Consider the following 18,577-nt stretch of genomic DNA (forward strand, 5'->3'; position numbering starts at 1 on the left):
TAGCAGTAAAATAATTACTGGCCGTCGTAACTTAAATCCTAAAACAGTCGTTCGACCAGCTCTCATCTCTGAATATTGTTCTTCTCCATCAGTTCACCTCCAAAAAAACAACAGACTGGTTTTAAATGGATAATTTGATTATTTATGCAATCTCATAAGCTTAAATTCTCAAAAGAATTTAAGCATATTTAACTATTAAAACAATAAAAAAACTGTCTCTACCTGACGATAGACGCCATATAACAGAATTGAACACAAAGCCGACGAGTCGGTTCACACGTTCCATAATTCATATAAATAGGAATAACATGTCGTCTTTGAGTTTTGTCTGAGGTTTGTAATGACGGAGGTCAGAAAGTGACTTTGCCCAGAGTCGATGTCAAACAGTTTATTCAAGAATTACATTTATTTGATGTGTAAAAGTGGTGATCGGCTCAATACGGAGAATTCTAACATTCAAAATGTTATCATTTTATTTTTGGTTTGTGTCGACATGCTGAAAATGCTTCACAACAACTAAATATGTGAAAAGAGGCAAACGTCCTAAACTCTTCCATCTTTGCAGGTTCTGCTCATGTCGGGGCTGGAAGGTGGAGGCAGAGGAGGAAAAGGAGGGTGTTTGGAGCAAACGAGTCTGGTGAGTTGGACCTTCCCCGCTCCCCTCTTTCATCCATTTGTTTCTCTCCTCTTTTCTTATTAAAGTTCCCGTTGTTGGTTTTTTTTTCATGGCAGAATTCTATCATTTATGAGTAACGAGTGGAGACGACTGAGCGCTCGAGGTGGCAGCGAGACATAAGAGCCAAACACAATCTGATGATTGTTGCTTGGTTCCGTTTTTGTTTAGCTTTTTTTGTGTGCCATTTTTAACTATAAACATGTAGTGAAACATGAAAACTATTGAAGACTGTTTGTGTGTAAAAAAAAATCACAACCAATTAATACAAAATCTATCAAAAATCAAGATATATTACAACAATAGGAGCATTAGGTTTTGAGTATCGACGTAGAAGCAGCTCGAAGCCTCAAAGCCATGCTGTCACGGTGAGTTTATATAAAAAATATACCCACAATGCAACAGCTATAGGAGACGTTTTATTGACGTTTCACTGTTGCACCAGAAGGTTTCATTAATATTGTGGTTATTTTCCAGGTTTGTGAAAACATCCACATTTCCACCACGTATACTCACAACAAAGAAGAACTTGAAATTTCAGGGTTGTTATGGTTATTCTAAGTTTCCTCCGTGTGAATGTGTGTGTCAGACGCTGTTTGGCTTTGGTGGGCATAGCGGTATTCGTAGGAGGGGGGTCCACAGCTTTTCTAAGAGGCAATCTGAAAAGTTGGAAACCACTTGTTTGGCTTCACGGTGATGTGTTTTTAAAATCAGAGAGCGCGGGGGGGGGGGGGGGGGGGGTCTGCTGCCTTTCCAAGAGGCAATCTGTGGTTGGTAGTAAGACGACTGACTTAGACTCTGATGTGTTTTTAAAAACAGAAGTGTGACTCTGACTGTGTTCCTCCTCCTCCCCGCCACATGTGATTGCAGTGACGGCGCGCTGCCTGCAGCCCATGGCAGAAGGAGCGTGCTCAGACTTCGCCCTGCGCTGGTACTACCACGCCCGGGCGGCGGACTGCAGGCCGTTCGTGTACGGCGGCTGCGGCGGCAACCAGAACCGATTCTCCTCCAAGCAGGAGTGTCAAAGTCTGTGTGACGCGGAGCGCAGAACCGGAGGGAACCAATCAGATCACATCTCTCACATTTAAACGAGTGTATTCATTCTCATATACACGCATACGCACACGCACACGCACACGCACACACACACACACACACACACACACACACACACGCACGCACACACGCACACACACACACACACACACACACATGCGTGACATGTTTGTACATAGCTGTGTAAAATGTTATTTTGCATTGTGTACTTCTCTTATTTATATATTCTTGCTCTCTTTAGGTGTACAAAGTGATGAAATCCTGAATGCACGTGTTTTTTTGTTTTTTTTACATCCTGGGTGTGTTTTGGAATGTCAGCAGTGATCAAAACAAAACACCACAGAAACAAACAAAAAAATAAATAAAAAAAGAATAAATGCGTCATTACATTGGAGTCACGCCTGTCTCTTTCCAGTACATCTCTTTATATAACAGTCACATTTTCTTCTCGTTCCCCAATTGTCCTACTTCCTGTGAAAAATAAAATGGCGAGGCCGGGAGCCGATCGCCCGCTGACTCCTCCATCACTACATATGTTTGTGTGGTGGGGGGGCGGCGGGGGTCAGGCTGGGAGCCAGATGAGCGTCCGACGGGGGTCCAGTGTGGGAGAGGACTCTCCATCTCACCGGCTCAGCGGCGGCTGGGGATTCCTGCGTGGGTGTTGATGTGGGAGCATCGTGAAAAGCTTCTTCTTTCTTTTTTTCCCCCTTTTTGTGGCCAAATGAAAATATATGACACAACTTTGAAGACGACACTATGGAGTTATTTTGTTTGAGTCACGTCTCATATAAGTGATGTTTTCTTACTTGAGGCTGACTACTGAAGATAATCATCTCAAGTTGACGGGGGAAATCTTTTACAAACAGATCTCATGTGGGTCAGGATATCTCTGCCCCTCAAACATGGCCGACCCGTCGTGGTACGACTCGGTCAATATTCTAGTTTTATCGTCCATATCAGTAGTTTTAAAGTTGAGACTCACCCTGATAGCATCCGATGCGTCTTCAGTCCATACGGATGTCAGGTTCTCTCCATTTTCTTCACCTTTATAGTGTATTGTTCTCTGCACATGTCTGTGTAGTTTCATTACAAAATCAAGCAACAGCGCCCTCCACTGGAAGGGCAGACTAACTACATCGTTGTCAGTGTGTCCTCTGTTGCAGTGTAAGCACACTTTTTTTTTTTTTTTTTTTTTTTTTTTTTAACTATTTAAGTGTCATCATTTGAAACGTTGTCACGTAAACGTCGCCTAAAAGTGATTTTATCCGTCCATCTACACAACTTTATCCAGTTGAGGGAGGGAGCTATCGCACAATGGGTGAGAGGAAAGTATGAACTGTGCACACATAATTTAATGTCTTTACAGGATTGTACTGTGGAAGGCAGTCTAATTTTTTAAAAGAATAAGTAAATAATACCACAATCTACTAACAAGCAGTCGTCCAGGTGGTCAACCGACCATGACACATTCACTAAATGCATCTTCGTGTTATCTAGAGTTCAAGAGACAATCACCAACCATCAAATGTGTTTTTCTTTTCTTTTTTTTTTTCTTTTCTTTTCTTTTTTTTTACCCATTAAAGTTAAAGACGGCCATGTAATTCCATTTGTGAGCTCAGCCACAGGAGAAGGAGTGGGAGGACGTCTCAGTTGCAGTGTGTCGCCAGCCGTGATTACTCCTGCTGCGAAGGCCGACATTCATGTTAATGAAGTTGAATGAAGTCGCTCATTAAAGCTTGACCAGATGCCTCTTTTGATGCTCGCCTCATCCCTTGCTCCCGTGAGTTTTTATTTACCCGATGTGTCCAACACTTTTACTCTTTTCAAACAGCCGTATAGCGCAGCGTGTGAATTACAAAGAATGCATTTTATATGTCTCTTCCTAAACTTCAAAAGACATCAAAGCGGTGATGCTGATGTCCAAGAAACGAAAAAAGAAAAAACCTGATTGTAAAAGCTTTGAGCGTCATACATCTCCAATGCCATGTTTACCTTTGTGAAAATAAAGTATTCAAATGCATCATGGTAGTAACAGAGGAAACGTCACTGTTATTTCTATTCAGTTATATATTTTTCTATATTTTCACTGGAATTTTGTCCTTCTAAATGAAAAGTGAGGACCCAAAAATTGTAAGCAATGCTTTAATGTTTGATTAATTCATTTTCAACGTTTTAGACCAGCCTTCGTTTAAACTATTAACGATTTTACTAAAATGCATTTTATAGTGTAATTTAACATTATATAATAGGTATGCAAAGCTACAAGAGTACACTATAAATGTGTAGAAATCTGAACGTGTCGGTCCATCTAGGGACTGTTTAACCTCAAAACGCAGAGAAAAACCAGATGTCCGCACAGGGAGAACATGTAAACTCTGCTCAGGGTTCATAATCTGATTTATTTCTTTTAGGTGGGGGAAAGTGGCTTCTTCTTCTGTACTGAGCAGTTCCTCATTTATCAGAGGGAACTGGGTTCCTCGACACTGCCACAGCTGAGAATATGCAACATATCTGAAAAAAAAAAAAACATGCACAAGAACTCAAACTGATGTAAACCAGTACACTGCCACACTGTTTGTGTTCCATCTGAACAATATACACAAACTCTGTGCATCACGTAGGCCCGTCTGAACGAAATCCAAGGCTTTCCAGGGTCGTGACGCCTCCTGTCCAACAACAACAGGATGTCACAACTTTGCATGTATTTTTCATCCCCTCCATCATCGCAGCATCCAGCCAATGAGGCTGCGCTCAGCGGAGCAGCATGTCACCGGGACGTGACGTTGTTGTTGGCGTATGGCTGCAGGTCCATGGCTCCTGCTCAATGAATACAGCGGGAATGGACAAAGGGAGACACTCTGCTGGTCAGACCTCCGCACAGGTTACTGGTCACTCGGGATTTCTCACCAGAGCCACACCTGAGGCGTCCTGCTTTTAGTTTTTTAATTTTCTCTTTTCTTTTCGTCGCTTCCACTCTCACTGTAAATTCTTTATTATAGGACGCGAGTGGTAAGTCGCTTCAGATTGGTTTGAATTTAATGTTTTCTCAAGATGAAAGTTGATAGAAAGAGCTAAAATTATTATTATTTTTTTTTTTTTTGGATGCTTCAAACTATTTAGTGAACATTTAGTAGCATCCAGTCTGCATGTCTGTGCCACTTTAAACTTGAAAAGACTATTTGTAAGTTAATAAAGTCTATTCATGTTGTCGTCCTGTCTTTCTTCACCTGTTGGGACGCAGAGGACAGCATGCTGCGGTGCCTGAAGACCCTGCTGCTGCTCTCGGTCCTGTGCGCACCGACCTCCAGCCTGTGCGTCCGCCTCGACCTCCTCTGCGACCACATCCCATCCGGGATCCACACACACCGCAGCGAGCCGGATTACTCCCCCGGAGACGGCTGGGAGTCTCTCCTGCAATCCACAAACTATCTCACCTCCTCCTCCTCATCAGTTTCATCATCATCATCCTCAGCTGAGTCCAGTCGGGAGAAAAGGACTTCCTATCCCGCCAGCTACCGCGTCCTGAGCCGGACCAAGCTGAAAGGACAGCTGCGACGCAACAACAGCAAAGGGGACCGCAGGAGCAGGCTGACCTTGTCCCTGGACGTCCCCACCAACATCATGAACGTCCTGTTCGACGTGGCCAAAGCCAAGAACCTGCGCGCAAAGGCGGCGGAGAACGCGCGTCTCCTGGCGCACATCGGCCGGAGGAAATGAGGCGTTCTCACCTGTCCTAAACGGCCACGACACGTGGCGGCCTCACCTCTCGAAACGCGTTACTTTAAATAAACTCCAATTTGGTTATTTAGGGGAATGTGGTCTCTTTTAAATATAATCTTCATAAAGTTAAAAAAACAAAAAAAGACTTCAGAAGGGAACTCCAACTATAGTTTCCCAAAGTTTGTCATGTTGATTAGTGTTCATTTTCAAACAGAGGTGATGCAACATTTCTCTGATAAATGGTCAGAAAATTGAACATCATATAAATGTGTTTTCTTTAGTAATTCATGCCTTTTCAGTGAAGACAACTCTCTTGATTGTTCCATTATGCAGGATCTCTTTGCATCAGTGCCTTTATTTGAACCAAAACAGATACAAGATGAGAACAATGAGGATATAAAGTAATTAAACTCTTAATTATAAGTGGTAATTTCTAATGAAGGTAACATTTCAATTCTAAACAATTGCCTCTAAATCCAAATATAAATATAAATAAGCCTAATGGAATGTTTGTTCGAAAGCAGGAATTTATCTGTAAAAATCGCTTTTGTTTTGCTGTTGGACAAATTGGTTTAGCAGAAAAAGCCCCACTAAACAGGAAGATGGGTTTTCTTACATCGTGATCAAATGGTTTAATTGCTGTGTGACATTCATCCGTTTAATATGCTGTTTTCATATCAAAATACTTTCTTTTTTCCATTGTGATTTGCCTATGTGTGTATTTATGGAGCCTTTCTGTCCCTAACTCAAACATTCACATGGAAATTTTATTCCAGATTAAAGTTCAGAGTGGCAAAAGCACAATGAAACACTGTACAAATCATCTGCAACATAATGAAATATAGTAAAGTGCTGCATGGGAATGTAAGTGTTCATCAGATGTCTCTTATTTTTATACTCTAAATAAAGGATTATTTTTTCTTCAAATAAAGCAGACCTAACTACACATATTTGCCTCTTAATGAACAATGTACAGCGTCAAGATTCAGTACATTTGTATTGTTACCAAAGAAATAACCTCTATTCTTCTTCTCGTGTGTGTCGAGCAAGGTGTTCTAAGGCTAATCCTAAATCCGAATTACTTTACTTTCAGTGTGAGAATCCTAATCTGTAGTAACACATGATTACAATTCCTCAACAAATCTGCACTTGAGGTAAAGTTTCGTGTGTGTGTGTGTGTACAAATGTGTTCTATTTTCACTTTATACTGACGCACTGAGGGAGTAACACCGGTAATGTAATTACATGACATGTAATGACAAAATTTTTTTTTGTTTTCAATAAAGTTTATCTGATCATGGATTCAAGACGCTAAACAATGCTGACATCTAGTGGACACTTTGTGACACTGCAAATGAATGTATTATTTTAAATGTCAAGCTTCAAAAGAAAGTTATATAATTACAGTTATTCGTAAAATTGTTTTACTTTTTAAAATGTATGGACAAATGTGTTGTTCATTCTTCCTCAGTATTAAACAATTAATTCCAATGTTCATCTTAAACATCCCGCAGGAGCGCTCCCTGCCGGTGATGACGTTGAACGTACGTGACGTGTGTTCCGTTGACGTGGACGTCGCAACCGGAAGTGAGTTTTTCTTTTGGCTACGTGGAAGTAGCTTCTGACACCGGAGCAGAGAGCGACTTCTGTCCTCATCTGTTGCCTTTACTCGCACAAAGATGATTAAAAAATTCGACAAGAAGGACGAGGAGTCTGGTAAGATCGCAGATGTGTTACCTTGAGCTTTGAATTGATTTGTCAGCTCCTTATTAGACGTTCGGAAGCTCGCGCCACGGTAGCATGTTAGCCGACCTGCTAAAGTAAAAAATGATTAAAACATATAAAAATCGATTTGTACAGCGATTCTACAGACTGATGATGAAATCACATGTTATTGTCTTGATTTGGTGTTAGTTGAGTGTATTAACTTTTCATGCCAGCGTCTGTCAGCTGTGATCTTGGCATGTTGGATTTATTTAAACACGCAACAACAATAGTTTTCATCACCGGGACAAGATATGAGTTCACTATGAACCATGGATGTGTGTAGTAATTGTTTGTTGTCTTTGAATAAGATCCAGTGAAATATGATGTTAAAGTCTGACTCTGCTTTTCCTCCATTAAGGAAGTGGATCCAATCCTTTCCAGCACCTGGAGAAAAGTGCAGTTTTGCAGGAGGTAAACACAGATCTGTGTGTCTAACACTTTAAATAGAATGCTACTGCATGGAAGTATGAGTGTATATTTATGTATAGGTGTATACATGTATATTTAGGGTTGGGGAGCCTGGGTGCGCTGTCTGAATAAACATATGTGTTTTGTGTTGCCATGTCAAGAACAAGTAATAATAATCAGTTATAAAATAAGGATATTGTAAATCTCAACACTGTCGCACTGCAGCATGACATGTAAAGTATCAGCCGATGTTGAGGGATGTCACTTCTTGTTCGCAGGCGCGTATCTTCAACGAGACTCCCATAAACCCGCGGCGATGCCTCCACATCCTCACCAAGATCATCTACCTCCTCAACCAGGTACGAGCTGTTTGTCGAGACGTACGGTCACTTCTTGTGTGTTCAGCTGCAGCAATCTAAACCCTCTGTCACCCCCACGTGTAGGGGGAGCATTTTGGGACCACAGAGGCCACGGAGGCTTTCTTTGCAATGACCAGACTCTTTCAGTCCAATGATGTAAGATGTCCTCTTTACTCAGTCACAGTTGAATAAATTTAATCTATTGCTGCATGTTGCCGTGATATAAGTTCAGTTAACTCATAGTCTGCTTTTGTTTTCCAGCAAACCCTTAGAAGGATGTGTTATTTGACCATCAAAGAGATGGCCAACATCTCTGAGGATGTCATCATCGTCACTAGCAGGTTGGTATCACGACAGTAAAACTATTTCTAGTCTGTCTTTGTTGGCAGTCTGGAGAAAACAACTATTTTGGGTACAAACGCGAAACCCTTGTTCTAATTGTATTTATGTAATACTTAATTTCTCGTGTGACATTTTCTAGTCTGACTAAGGACATGACAGGAAAGGAAGACGTGTACAGAGGACCTGCCATCAGAGCCCTGTGCAGGATTACAGATGTAAGTGCAATCAATTAATTTTCTCTTCTTTGTTGTTGCCTGGTTGGAATGCCCTCTCTGTTATTGTAGTTTTCTTTAGATTAACTGCAGTTTTTTGTGTGTCTCGGCTGCAGACCACCATGCTGCAGGCCATCGAGAGATACATGAAGCAGGCTATAGTTGACAAGGTGCCCAGTGTGTCCAGTTCGGCTCTCGTCTCTTCACTGGTAGGAAATTCATCAATCCTTTTCTATTTCCGCTCTTCACGCAGATTTTAAAATTTTTTCCAAAATGTGTGCTGCCGTTAGATTCCAGATTTTGATAGTTTGATTTCTGCTTCGTAGCACATGGTGAAAATGAGCTACGATGTGGTGAAGCGTTGGGTGAATGAAGCCCAGGAAGCAGCTTCCAGTGACAACATCATGGTCCAGGTGGGTGAGATGGAAAATAAATGTTTCTTTCTTCTTCTTCTTCTTCTTCTTCTTTTTCTTCGTCTTAATGCTTTTGAGCTGCTTCATGTGTGTCCTCTGTTCATTTATTTTTTTTAGTACCATGCGCTGGGCCTGTTGTATCACCTCAGGAAGAACGACCGCCTTGCTGTGACCAAGATGCTCAACAAGTTCACCAAGTCTGGTCTCAAGTCTCCGTTTGCGTACTGCATGCTGATCCGGATCGCCAGCAAGCTGCTGGATGAGACTGAGGGAGGGTGAGCGCCCCTCATTCCCCTCATTCCCCTCATTAAGTGAATATATTGGAAGAGATTGAAGGTTTGACGTCATGTTCTTCATGCTTTTTCCAGTCATGACAGCCCCTTGTTTGACTTCATCGAGAGCTGCCTGAGGAACAAGAATGAGATGGTGGTGTATGAGGCCGCCTCTGCGATCGTCCACATGCCCAACTGTACGGCCCGGGAGCTGGCCCCCGCCGTCTCAGGTTCCTGCTTTCCTCACCCCACTTTCATCGATGTGTCAGAGGGAGAATCAGGATGTTTTAAATGAGATGTTGAGCTTCTCTTTGACTGTAAGTGTGTCTCTCCCTGCAGTGCTGCAGCTCTTCTGCAGCTCTCCTAAAGCAGCTCTGAGATACGCCGCAGTCAGGACCCTCAACAAGGTACGGCTGCTCGCCCCCGTCCCTCGCCGTTCCGCCTCATTTAGCTCCGTTCAAGCACATATACTGAAAGCGAATGTTACTTTTCCCCGGCGCCCGCAGGTTGCCATGAAGCATCCGTCAGCCGTGACCGCCTGCAACTTGGACCTGGAGAACCTGATCACTGATTCCAACCGCAGCATCGCCACGCTGGCCATCACCACGCTGCTGAAGACCGGCAGCGAGAGCAGCGTGGACCGACTCATGAAGCAGATCTCCTCCTTCGTCTCTGAAATCTCAGACGAGTTCAAGGTGCGGCGCCGGAGTCGAGTTTTCATTGAAATCACGTCGCTGAATCCACACTTTGCTCAGTAACGAGGGAGATCTTCCTTAAGCTGCCACATCTGAAGTGTTTATAAATTTAGATCCCTTGGGATTTAAAAATATCTGAACTGAATGAATGTACCGGCTCTGTCCTTTTTTAAAAAAGTTATTCTATTTTCAATTGTCCCGAATCTGAGTGATCCGTGTTTATTGCAGGTGGTGGTGGTGCAGGCCATCAGCGCTCTGTGTCAGAAGTATCCCAGGAAGCACAGCGTGATGATGAACTTCCTGTCCAACATGCTCAGAGACGATGTGAGTTGATCATTAACGGAACGCTCGTTATATCCCACATGAAAGACGCTGTGCTGATGTGTCGTCTCTCGTCGCAGGGCGGGTTCGAGTACAAGCGGGCCATCGTGGACTGCATCATCAGCATCATCGAGGAGAACCCGGAGAGCAAGGAGACCGGCCTGGCCCACCTGTGCGAGTTCATCGAGGACTGCGAGCACACGGTGCTCGCCACCAAGATCCTGCACCTGCTGGGCAAAGAGGGTCCGCGCACGCCGCAGCCCTCCAAGTACATCCGCTTCATCTTCAACCGAGTGGTGCTGGAGAGCGAGGCGGTCCGGGCAGGTGAGATGCGCCAGCCGCGCCAGCCATAAGGCGAAGGGTTACTTTCAGCCGCCATGTTTACTTCGGTAATCAGGACGTTGTTTTTACCAGCTGAGACATTTGTTTGTGTCTTCTTCCACCATCAGCCGCCGTCAGCGCGTTGGCTAAATTCGGAGCTCAGAACGACGACCTGCTGCCGAGCGTCCTGGTTCTTATGCAGAGGTTTTCATTTACTTTCACTTCTTTGGGAATTTTTTGGCACTTTTTCTAACTGAAGCGTTGTCTGTTCTTGCAGGTGTATGATGGACAGCGATGACGAGGTGCGCGACAGAGCGACTTTCTACATGAACGTCCTCCAGCAGAAACAGAAGGCCCTGAACGCTGCTTACATCTTCAACGGTAAACGGAGTCGTGCTGTTGTGAGGTTTTCCTCTATGAAAGACGAGTCCCATGCATGTGATGGGGAGTTCATGTCTTCTCCATGTTCTCCTCTCAGGATTGTCTGTTTCCGTCCCCGGGCTGGAGAAGTCCCTCCATCAGTACACGTTGGAGCCCTCGGAGAAGCCTTTCGACATGAAGACGGTGCCGCTGGCCACCACTCCCATCACAGAGCAGAAAACCGGTACCGTCAGCACACCTGCAGGTTATGTATGTAGAAACATCAGGAAGTTGATTTTTTTGTTTTCCCCTCTCAGAAATCGCTCCGATTGCAACCAGCAAGCTGCCGGATAAGTTGACTCCGTCACGCCAGGACATCTATCAGGGTGGGACGAAACTCTTTGAGAAAATGATGCAACTGGATACATCGACTCAATTACTCAAAAATATTTGTTTCTCTCTCTCTCTCTCTCTCTCTCCATCGTATAACAGAACAACTGGCGTCCATTCCGGAGTTCCAGGGTCTCGGCCCGCTCTTCAAGTCTTCCGAGCTGGTTCAGCTGACGGAGGCCGAGACCGAATACGTGGTGCGCAGCATCAAACACACCTTCGCCCGACACATGGTGTTCCAGTTTGACTGCACAAACACTCTGAACGACCAGCTGCTGCAGAAGGTACCGACATGTGTGACTGACTAGATAAATATAGTGGGAAAAAAAATCTTCGGTCTTGCAATATCAGTTTGCACCACCAGATGGCGTGTGAAATTAATGAAGGAAGAAATTGTCCCTTCAATGATGATTCAGGTCATTCACTTTGACTGAAATCATCATTATTGGATTCAAAAATCTGAAACTGCGAAGCCTACCTGACGTGCAGCTCCGTGTCGCAGGTGGTGGTTCAGATGGAGCCGTCGGAATCTTACGAGGTGATTCACTACGTCCCCGCCGCCAACCTCCCCTACAGTCAGCCCGGGTCCTGCTACACTCTGGTGCGACTGCCTGACGACGACCCCACCGCCGGTAGGAGCGCCGAGAGTCGAGCCGTCACCATTTTTTATTTCCAATCCATGCTAAAGTGAAGCTGTCCTGCTTTTCAGTGTCCTGCACGTTCAGCTGCACCATGAAATACCTGGTGAGAGACTGCGATCCAAACACAGGGGAGCCCGACGACGACGGTTATGACGACGAATACGTGGTACGTAAAACGCCGCGCCGCACGTACGAGTCGTCTAACTGGGCCCCTCGCCTTAAAATCATTTTTGCGTCTCTGCTGTAGCTGGAGGATCTGGAGGTGACGGTGGCCGATCACATCCAGAAGGTTTTGAAACCAAACTTCGGCGCGGCGTGGGAAGAAGTGGGAGATGAAAATGAGAAGGAGGAGACGTTCGCTCTGGCGTCTGTACGAACTCTGGATGGTACGTCGAGTCAAAATCACTGCATAAAATCCTGGTAAAGTTTGTGGTTAAAAAAAAAAGTGCCTCCCATGTACAGAGGCGGTGGGGAACATCATCAACTTCTTGGGAATGCAGCCGTGCGAGCGCTCCGACAAAGTCCCCGAAAACAAGAACTCGCACGTCCTCTTCCTCGCAGGTGGGTGTAACTTCATTAATCTATCCAGGAACACGTCTGTGAATATAACTACCCCCCCCTCCCCCCCTCTTGTCTCCTCAGGTGTGTTCCGCGGTTGCCACGACGTGCTGGTCCGCGCCCGCCTGGCGCTGGCTGACGGCGTCACCATGCAGGTGACGGTGCGCAGCAGCGAGGAGACGGTGGTGGACGTCATCCTGGCGTCTGTGGGCTAAAAACGCTCCAACTTCAGCTCTTCCATCGTGGGACCTTGTTTTTTCCTCCGCCGCCACATGAAACTCTATCGCTGTTATATTGAGGAAGATAAACGTTGGTAAATAAACTAAGACCTGTTTCTGCTCCGTCTCTCAATCTTCTGCTCGTCCTGTTTCAAATTTTCAATAAAGTCTTGTCAGTGTACCAGAAGACTCATTGTGATATTTGTGATGCTTAACATGGAGTTCCACAGGGTTCTGTGTTAGGACCTGTACTTATTAATAATAAACACTCCATTAGGCAGAAGATAATTCTACCACTGGATGGTACTTCCACCTCCAGACCACTGTGAGGCGCCAGGGAGTTATTTAAAAATGGAATTTCATCTGCACACTTTTTTTTTTTTTTACAAAACTAATTTTATTTCAAGAAAAGCCGACATTAGATTTAGTCAATGACATCAAGAGAAATGTAGAAAAATTATATCAAAAGTCATTCAGAACTGCAGGACGGGGATCTAAACCAAACTGCTTCAAGTAAAGTGACATTAAATTTCAAGTTTCATACAACAGGAGAGTCAAATTAAAGACAAATTATATTGTTTCTAGCTCGCATTTGATGTTTTCTTGTCATTTCAAGGATTGTTGCTGGTAAATTAATGGACTATCAGGACTGCCGCGGCCGTGCTCCTGCTTCCAGGGCTGAGACTCTCCCACTTTGGTACGAGGAGACACTTCCACTGAGCGCTAGACGCCTCCTCAGAAAGAGTGGATGAAATTGAAATACGCGTTCAGGAAGCCGGTGGGATCTTCCAGCTGAGGGTAGTGACCGATGTGTTCGTCCAGGACGGTGACGGTGGATCTCTGCACCAGCTGCCTGCACCAGCAAGATACACAGGGAAAAATCTGAATACAAACTGTTCAAATTTCTTTAATTAAGATTTAAACTGTTCAGCCACAAGCTGCAACTTGCTGAAGCCAAACCGGTGAATGAATTTAAACGACCTGCTGTTCTTATATTTTTTCTCTTTAAGTGTTGTGGATGTGTGGTGACTTTTGGATTCAATAATGTGATCGCGTTAAAACATTTTCTTGGAGTTGTGTCGACACCAGTTTTCTTAAATATTCATCCTATATTGAAACAAGCTGTGAAACAACGTTTTTCACAGTCAAATCACCAAGACGAGTGTCCTAAACGATGATCTAAACCCTCAAGTGGCCACGTTATACCGGAGGATCTGCCATGAGGAGGCGTGTCGGTTCAGGAATTAGAGGAAGGGCCACTCACTGGTAAAGACGGATGAACTGGGGATGAGGGTTGACCGGGTCCAGAGGACCGTAGATCAGGTGCACTGGAAGACAAAGCGAGACGAGGAAGAGGTCAGCGGAGAAAAGACGCTCGGGGTAAAAACACATGAATGATTTTAGAGAACAGCTGAATCTGTTTCAACGTCTCAGCCATTGAAGAATAAAGTGCATGTAATCTAAGGAGCGGTGTGAGTTTAAAGCTTTTGTTGTGAGGCCGGTGTCTGAAACAAAAGCCCCCCCCCCCCCACCCCTCCACCTCCCCTCCCCTCGGCTGTAAGTCACAGATGGGCCACGTCGCCGCTCCTCGCCGGCTAAGCAGCTTAGCTTCAGCGCCGGCCGAGGCTGCCGGGTTTATACACGTCGAGGAAGGAACCGTGTCATGCAAACTTTAAGACTTACGTGGGACGGAGGTGGAGGTGAGCGCCCCCACCCATCGCTCCCGGTGTTTGAACCTCTGGTTGATGTACTGCAGAATACTGGGGGGGGGGGTGTTAAAAAGAGGAATCAGATCTCAGTGGACACAGAAGCTGTACTTCATACGTCGAGGTCACGTGTCCAACTCCAACCTGTCCATAACAAGATTGCCGTCGTTGTAGCGCAGTCCGGTCCACATGTCCCAGAACTCGGCGTCTGTGGGCTGCGTGTACGGACCGAACACTTCTCCTATCCTACAAACAAACAAACACACAAAAACAGCTGAAGTTCTCTATTTTATGTCCAATTCTGGGGTGAAAATCCAGCGTTTTCTTTACCCTTTTTGGAAGATCACGTTGTTGGTGAGACGGGTCAGAAGTGGAGCCAGATAACTGGAGTCCTTCAGAAGCTTTCGGGGGGGAAACAGGAATAACATAACTGAAACTACACGGTAAAGTCTTATCAGCTTCTTGAAATGTTCTTGGGTTTTTTTTCCCGCATTGCATCATTTGTCCTGAGCTGAAAAGTAGGCTGAGGGGAAAACAACGGTGACTCACCGTCTGCAGCAGCCGTGGGTAGTGCGCTTCTGGGAATAATCCTGCGGGGAAGAGAAGTACTTAGTTTAGCAGGAAAAAACACAGAAAAATGTGTTATTCTAGGGAAAAAAAACAAAAAATTTTTTTTACTAATGAACTGCACAATACCTCCATTGGAAAGACAAAGGCTGTTGAAGATCAGGTGACCTGTGACGTTGTGGTCACTCCTGAGAGAAATAAAAAAAATTTAAAATAAAAAGGGAAATACATTCACTTTGGGTTCCGCAGCCTGTTGAAACCAGATTTCACCTGTGGAGCAGCTCCAAGGCCACAGTGTCGCCATAATCATGGGACACCACATTCAATCGCTGGTGGCTCAGGCCCAGGTGGGCCACCAGGGCCTCCACCACGTTGGCCTGCTCGAAGACGGAGTACTTGTGGGGCCGCTGGAGGGACGCAAGAGTCCGTGAGTGACGGAGGAAGTGTTTATCCACACAACTAAATATAAAAAAAAATGAGTTTTCACTTACCGGCTTGTCACTGAAGCCAAAACCCAGGAAGTCCAGTGCAATGACCCGATGGAAGCGCTGCGTCAGAGGCTCCCAGATCTACAGGAAACAAGAGCGACGAAACACTCCGTAACACCGCGACACATTTCAGATCAGACCCAACGAGTGACCGAGAGGAAGCGATGGTACCTTGTTCCAGTCGTAGCTGGAGGTGGGGAAACCGTGGAGCAGAATGACGACATCCGAGCTCCCTAACGCGCCGTAAGAGTCTATCAAATGAGGGTCAAACACAAAAATAAGTAACGTGGGTGTAATGGGGGGCCACATTTTATAGCAGGTGCATGGATAATTCATTGAATTAATGATGTCAGCAGAAAGTATAGGAGGGATTTTAACCTGTAAATGTGTTTTTGATAAAGAAGAGGAACTCTGGGATGTGTGTTTATTGAACTTAAGAGGAGCTATGGCTCCCTGATCATGACCTTTGACCCCTGGTGGTGGTGTCTCCAGGTATAGGAGGGGGGAGGGGGGGGGGTGATGACCTGACCTCTGTAGAAGATCCTGCGGCCTCTGAAGGGGAAGTCCTCCCCGGCACTGTGCCACTTCTGCAGGGCCGCGGACAGCTGCGGCGGCGGGATGTGCAGGTAGACGGCCAGCAGCGGGATGCAGATCAGCCCCACGTGGATCCACCACTCTCTCATGATGGGCTTCATGTGGGGGGGCTCATTCCTGCCTCTGGGGCAAGAAGGCAAAAACAAAGGTCAGCACCGGAAGCGCCCCGGAGAGCAAACCGTTTCATGACAGCATCAAAGCCCCACCAGGCGGAAATCTAAACTTAGCTGAGAAAGAGAAGACCCAAACCGCCTCCCTGCTGCACACCGTCATACTCACCGACACGTCGCGGCCGGTCAGTCGCAGACCTTCGCCCCGTGCTTTACACCCATAACTGCAGAGCGACGGTTCAAACAAAACACGCAAAACAGAGATGAGATCTCACTCTGAGGCCGATTTCCTCTCACGTAATGTAAAAAGGCCAGGAGCCGAGCACCGTGTTTCTTTTTTATCAAGTCCGAGTGGGTCATCTGTTTGATACACGAGCTTTAGTGAGTTTCCTGGAAGAAAGCAGGAGAGGAGACGGCCGCCACCTGCTGGACTGGATGAGCAACTGCAGAATTTAACAAGATTTAAATTAAGATTATTCAGATAGATTGATAGATAGATAGATAGATAGATAGATAGATAGATAATCTATTCATCCAATTTTTTTTTATTGCAGGGGCATGATTAGTTCATCAAAAACTTAACTTGCTCACATAAAGAATGACCACCGATGTCTTTAATAAGATGTCGCAGTAATATATGTACTTCTACAGTTTGGTCTTGATAATATTATATGTTTTCAGACTCTACCAGTACACAATGACGTGCTAAACTACACTTCTACAATTTTACAAAACCAGTGGCTGTAATACATTAAACTTGTGTGTAGATAAACTGCTGCAACAGCACCACCACGTGGTCACTTTATACATTGCAATCCCTTCATCTTTTAAATATTTAGGGACAATAAAATACGTTTGAATAATTTTACAATGTATTGATAGTTTATATGAAATGCTGTCTATTCTTGTTGTGCCAAACATTCAAAGAGCATGAAGTATTATGATGTCAAACATTATTAATAAATTTTTATAAAGATTTTAATTCCATTTAGAGAAAATTGATCTGCCGGTTTTGTACACGTCTAACAGCAGTCAAAAAGACAATTTGACCCAATGAATGAAACTCACAGTGCAGACAGTTTGATGCCATTATGATCACAGGAGCTTCCAGGTAGGTAACTTCAAATAAGCCTAATCTGAAATAGACCATTTGACCTGGTAACATGGCCCTGGTGTCCAAAACTGCAGTTCTTCAGAATAAAGTTCAACAGGCACAGATTCAGGAGAACAAGCTTTCACAGATTGTGCTGCATGGTGGTGGAAATGTTCTGGTTCTGGGTTACTTCTCTGCCTCTGGGACTGGGCAGCTTGCTGATTCAGCTATGAATTCTGCATCATATCAACGAGAGCTTGAAGACTATGTGATGCCATCTGCCGCAAACACGAAGGGTGACACAGCGTAGATCCCTGTGGTATGATTCTTACACCTTCCAAACTGCTTTATCCTCCTCTGGGTCGGTGGTTCTGGAGCTGAGTTCAACCTGGACAGGTTACAATCCCTCACATAGAGAAAGATTATAATGAAGCCGGTGATGAAACATAATGAAATTTGTACATAAGGAAAGAAAAAACAAAACAACCCGTTGAGGAAACCAGGGAGACGACTGTGACAAAATGAAGAACGTGGTCCTGCAGTTAGGCTAAATACATTTTTTATTTTTAAAAACCATACACATTACTTGACAAGTTTCAAATGTAAATCCAATCACGATATCCATTTAAAATGCTCAAGATAAACAGACATGAAGTATTTTTTTTTTTTTATTTCCAAATGTTAAAAGATAAAAAAAATAATAATCCATAAAACAGATGGAAAAAAAAAACATTCATTCCCGTTACAGGAAGAAGCTACAGAACAAACTCCTCAACATGGATTCCTCGTCTTTTTTTTCTTCTTTTCCCCACCCCCGAGTTGTCATTTCTATATCCTAGCTGCTAGATTTTTGTCATCTGTGAAATGAAAATAAAATAATATAAAACGTATTTCCCTCAGAGAACGTTCCTGCTTCCCTCCCTGTCCGCTGCTGCAGGAAGAATCTGCAGCCCGCCGGGCCCCAGGTTTTCACCCCTGGAATCATCCCAAACATTGATTAATTAACTGTGTTAATATGCAAACTAAAAGAGGCCTGTACTCTTTCACATCATTTGCACCCTGAGATGAATATTCCAGAACAAAACACATTTTAGTGGCCAAAACCCTCCCGCTATAGAACGTGGTTGGTGTCAAATCATCCAAAATTGGTTTAGTTTAGTATTGTCATAAAAATACAAAGGTACATTTATTTTATTTTTTTTAAATTATCACGATTTGTATCAAAACTCTTTATTTCCCCTTATAGGAACGCTATGAAATAAAGTACCCTGTGCAGATAGATACCAGTGTAAG

General features: G+C 44.4%; 4 protein-coding genes across 5 annotated transcripts in view; 3 read left to right on the top strand and 1 right to left on the bottom strand.

Moving 5' to 3' along the window:
• Positions 1 to 1,761, top strand: part of col7a1l (collagen type VII alpha 1-like) — a gene marked incomplete at its 3' end in the record, with an annotated part of 45,850 nt that extends 44,089 nt beyond the window's left edge. The window contains exons 104-105 of the mRNA XM_080491591.1: positions 566 to 637; positions 1,544 to 1,761. Of these exons, the coding sequence (XP_080347717.1) occupies positions 566 to 637; positions 1,544 to 1,761 (290 nt within the window). The remainder of the gene's footprint in view (positions 1 to 565; positions 638 to 1,543) is intronic.
• A 3,217-nt stretch (positions 1,762 to 4,978) lies between these two features.
• On the top strand, positions 4,979 to 5,446 carry ucn3l (urocortin 3, like; the record flags this gene model as incomplete). Its single annotated transcript, XM_080492429.1, has 1 exon — positions 4,979 to 5,446. One exon carries the CDS (start codon positions 4,979 to 4,981, stop codon positions 5,444 to 5,446), a length of 468 nt encoding a protein of 155 aa, XP_080348555.1.
• A 1,562-nt stretch (positions 5,447 to 7,008) lies between these two features.
• Positions 7,009 to 12,911, top strand: copg2 (COPI coat complex subunit gamma 2). The gene is made up of 24 exons (XM_080492251.1): positions 7,009 to 7,165; positions 7,575 to 7,627; positions 7,903 to 7,983; positions 8,068 to 8,139; positions 8,245 to 8,324; positions 8,465 to 8,540; positions 8,654 to 8,746; positions 8,864 to 8,950; positions 9,068 to 9,225; positions 9,319 to 9,452; positions 9,562 to 9,629; positions 9,729 to 9,917; positions 10,146 to 10,241; positions 10,319 to 10,562; positions 10,688 to 10,763; positions 10,837 to 10,940; positions 11,038 to 11,163; positions 11,237 to 11,305; positions 11,412 to 11,593; positions 11,812 to 11,941; positions 12,019 to 12,116; positions 12,198 to 12,336; positions 12,413 to 12,511; positions 12,593 to 12,911. Exons 1-24 carry the CDS (start codon positions 7,129 to 7,131, stop codon positions 12,721 to 12,723), a joined length of 2,622 nt encoding a protein of 873 aa, XP_080348377.1. The 5' UTR covers positions 7,009 to 7,128; the 3' UTR covers positions 12,724 to 12,911.
• A 200-nt stretch (positions 12,912 to 13,111) lies between these two features.
• Positions 13,112 to 16,602, bottom strand: mest (mesoderm specific transcript). Of its 2 annotated transcripts, XM_080491875.1 has the most exons (12): positions 16,361 to 16,602; positions 16,017 to 16,204; positions 15,659 to 15,738; positions 15,491 to 15,568; positions 15,270 to 15,406; positions 15,129 to 15,187; positions 14,982 to 15,022; positions 14,763 to 14,833; positions 14,577 to 14,678; positions 14,410 to 14,486; positions 13,991 to 14,054; positions 13,112 to 13,579 (listed from the first exon to the last, which is right to left on the bottom strand). In XM_080491875.1, exons 2-12 carry the CDS (start codon positions 16,180 to 16,182, stop codon positions 13,462 to 13,464), a joined length of 993 nt encoding a protein of 330 aa, XP_080348001.1. In that variant the 5' UTR covers positions 16,183 to 16,204; positions 16,361 to 16,602; the 3' UTR covers positions 13,112 to 13,461. The 2 variants fall into 2 exon arrangements, with proteins under 2 accessions (XP_080348001.1, XP_080348000.1); XM_080491874.1 differs by having other exon boundaries at positions 15,270 to 15,568; positions 16,361 to 16,534.
• Between the last annotated feature and the right edge of the window lie 1,975 nt (positions 16,603 to 18,577).

Source organism: Lipophrys pholis, assembly GCF_963383615.2.
Source record: "Lipophrys pholis genome assembly, chromosome: 22".
NCBI lineage: Eukaryota > Metazoa > Chordata > Actinopteri > Blenniiformes > Blenniidae > Lipophrys > Lipophrys pholis.

Coding starts and splice junctions, on each gene's coding strand:
- copg2 (XM_080492251.1), top strand. CDS start 7,129: ATGATTAAAAAATTCGACAAGAAGGACGAGGAGTCTG. Junction 8,951..9,067: donor GTGACAACATCATGGTCCAG/GTGGGTGAGATG, acceptor TATTTTTTTTAG/TACCATGCGCTGGGCCTGTT. Junction 11,306..11,411: donor ACGCCAGGACATCTATCAGG/GTGGGACGAAAC, acceptor ATCGTATAACAG/AACAACTGGCGTCCATTCCG.
- mest (XM_080491874.1), bottom strand. CDS start 16,182: ATGAAGCCCATCATGAGAGAGTGGTGGATCCACGTGGGGCTGATCTGC. Junction 14,679..14,762: donor AACGTGATCTTCCAAAAAGG/GTAAAGAAAACG, acceptor GTTTGTTTGTAG/GATAGGAGAAGTGTTCGGTC. Junction 13,580..13,990: donor CAGTTCATCCGTCTTTACCA/GTGAGTGGCCCT, acceptor TTGCTGGTGCAG/GCAGCTGGTGCAGAGATCCA.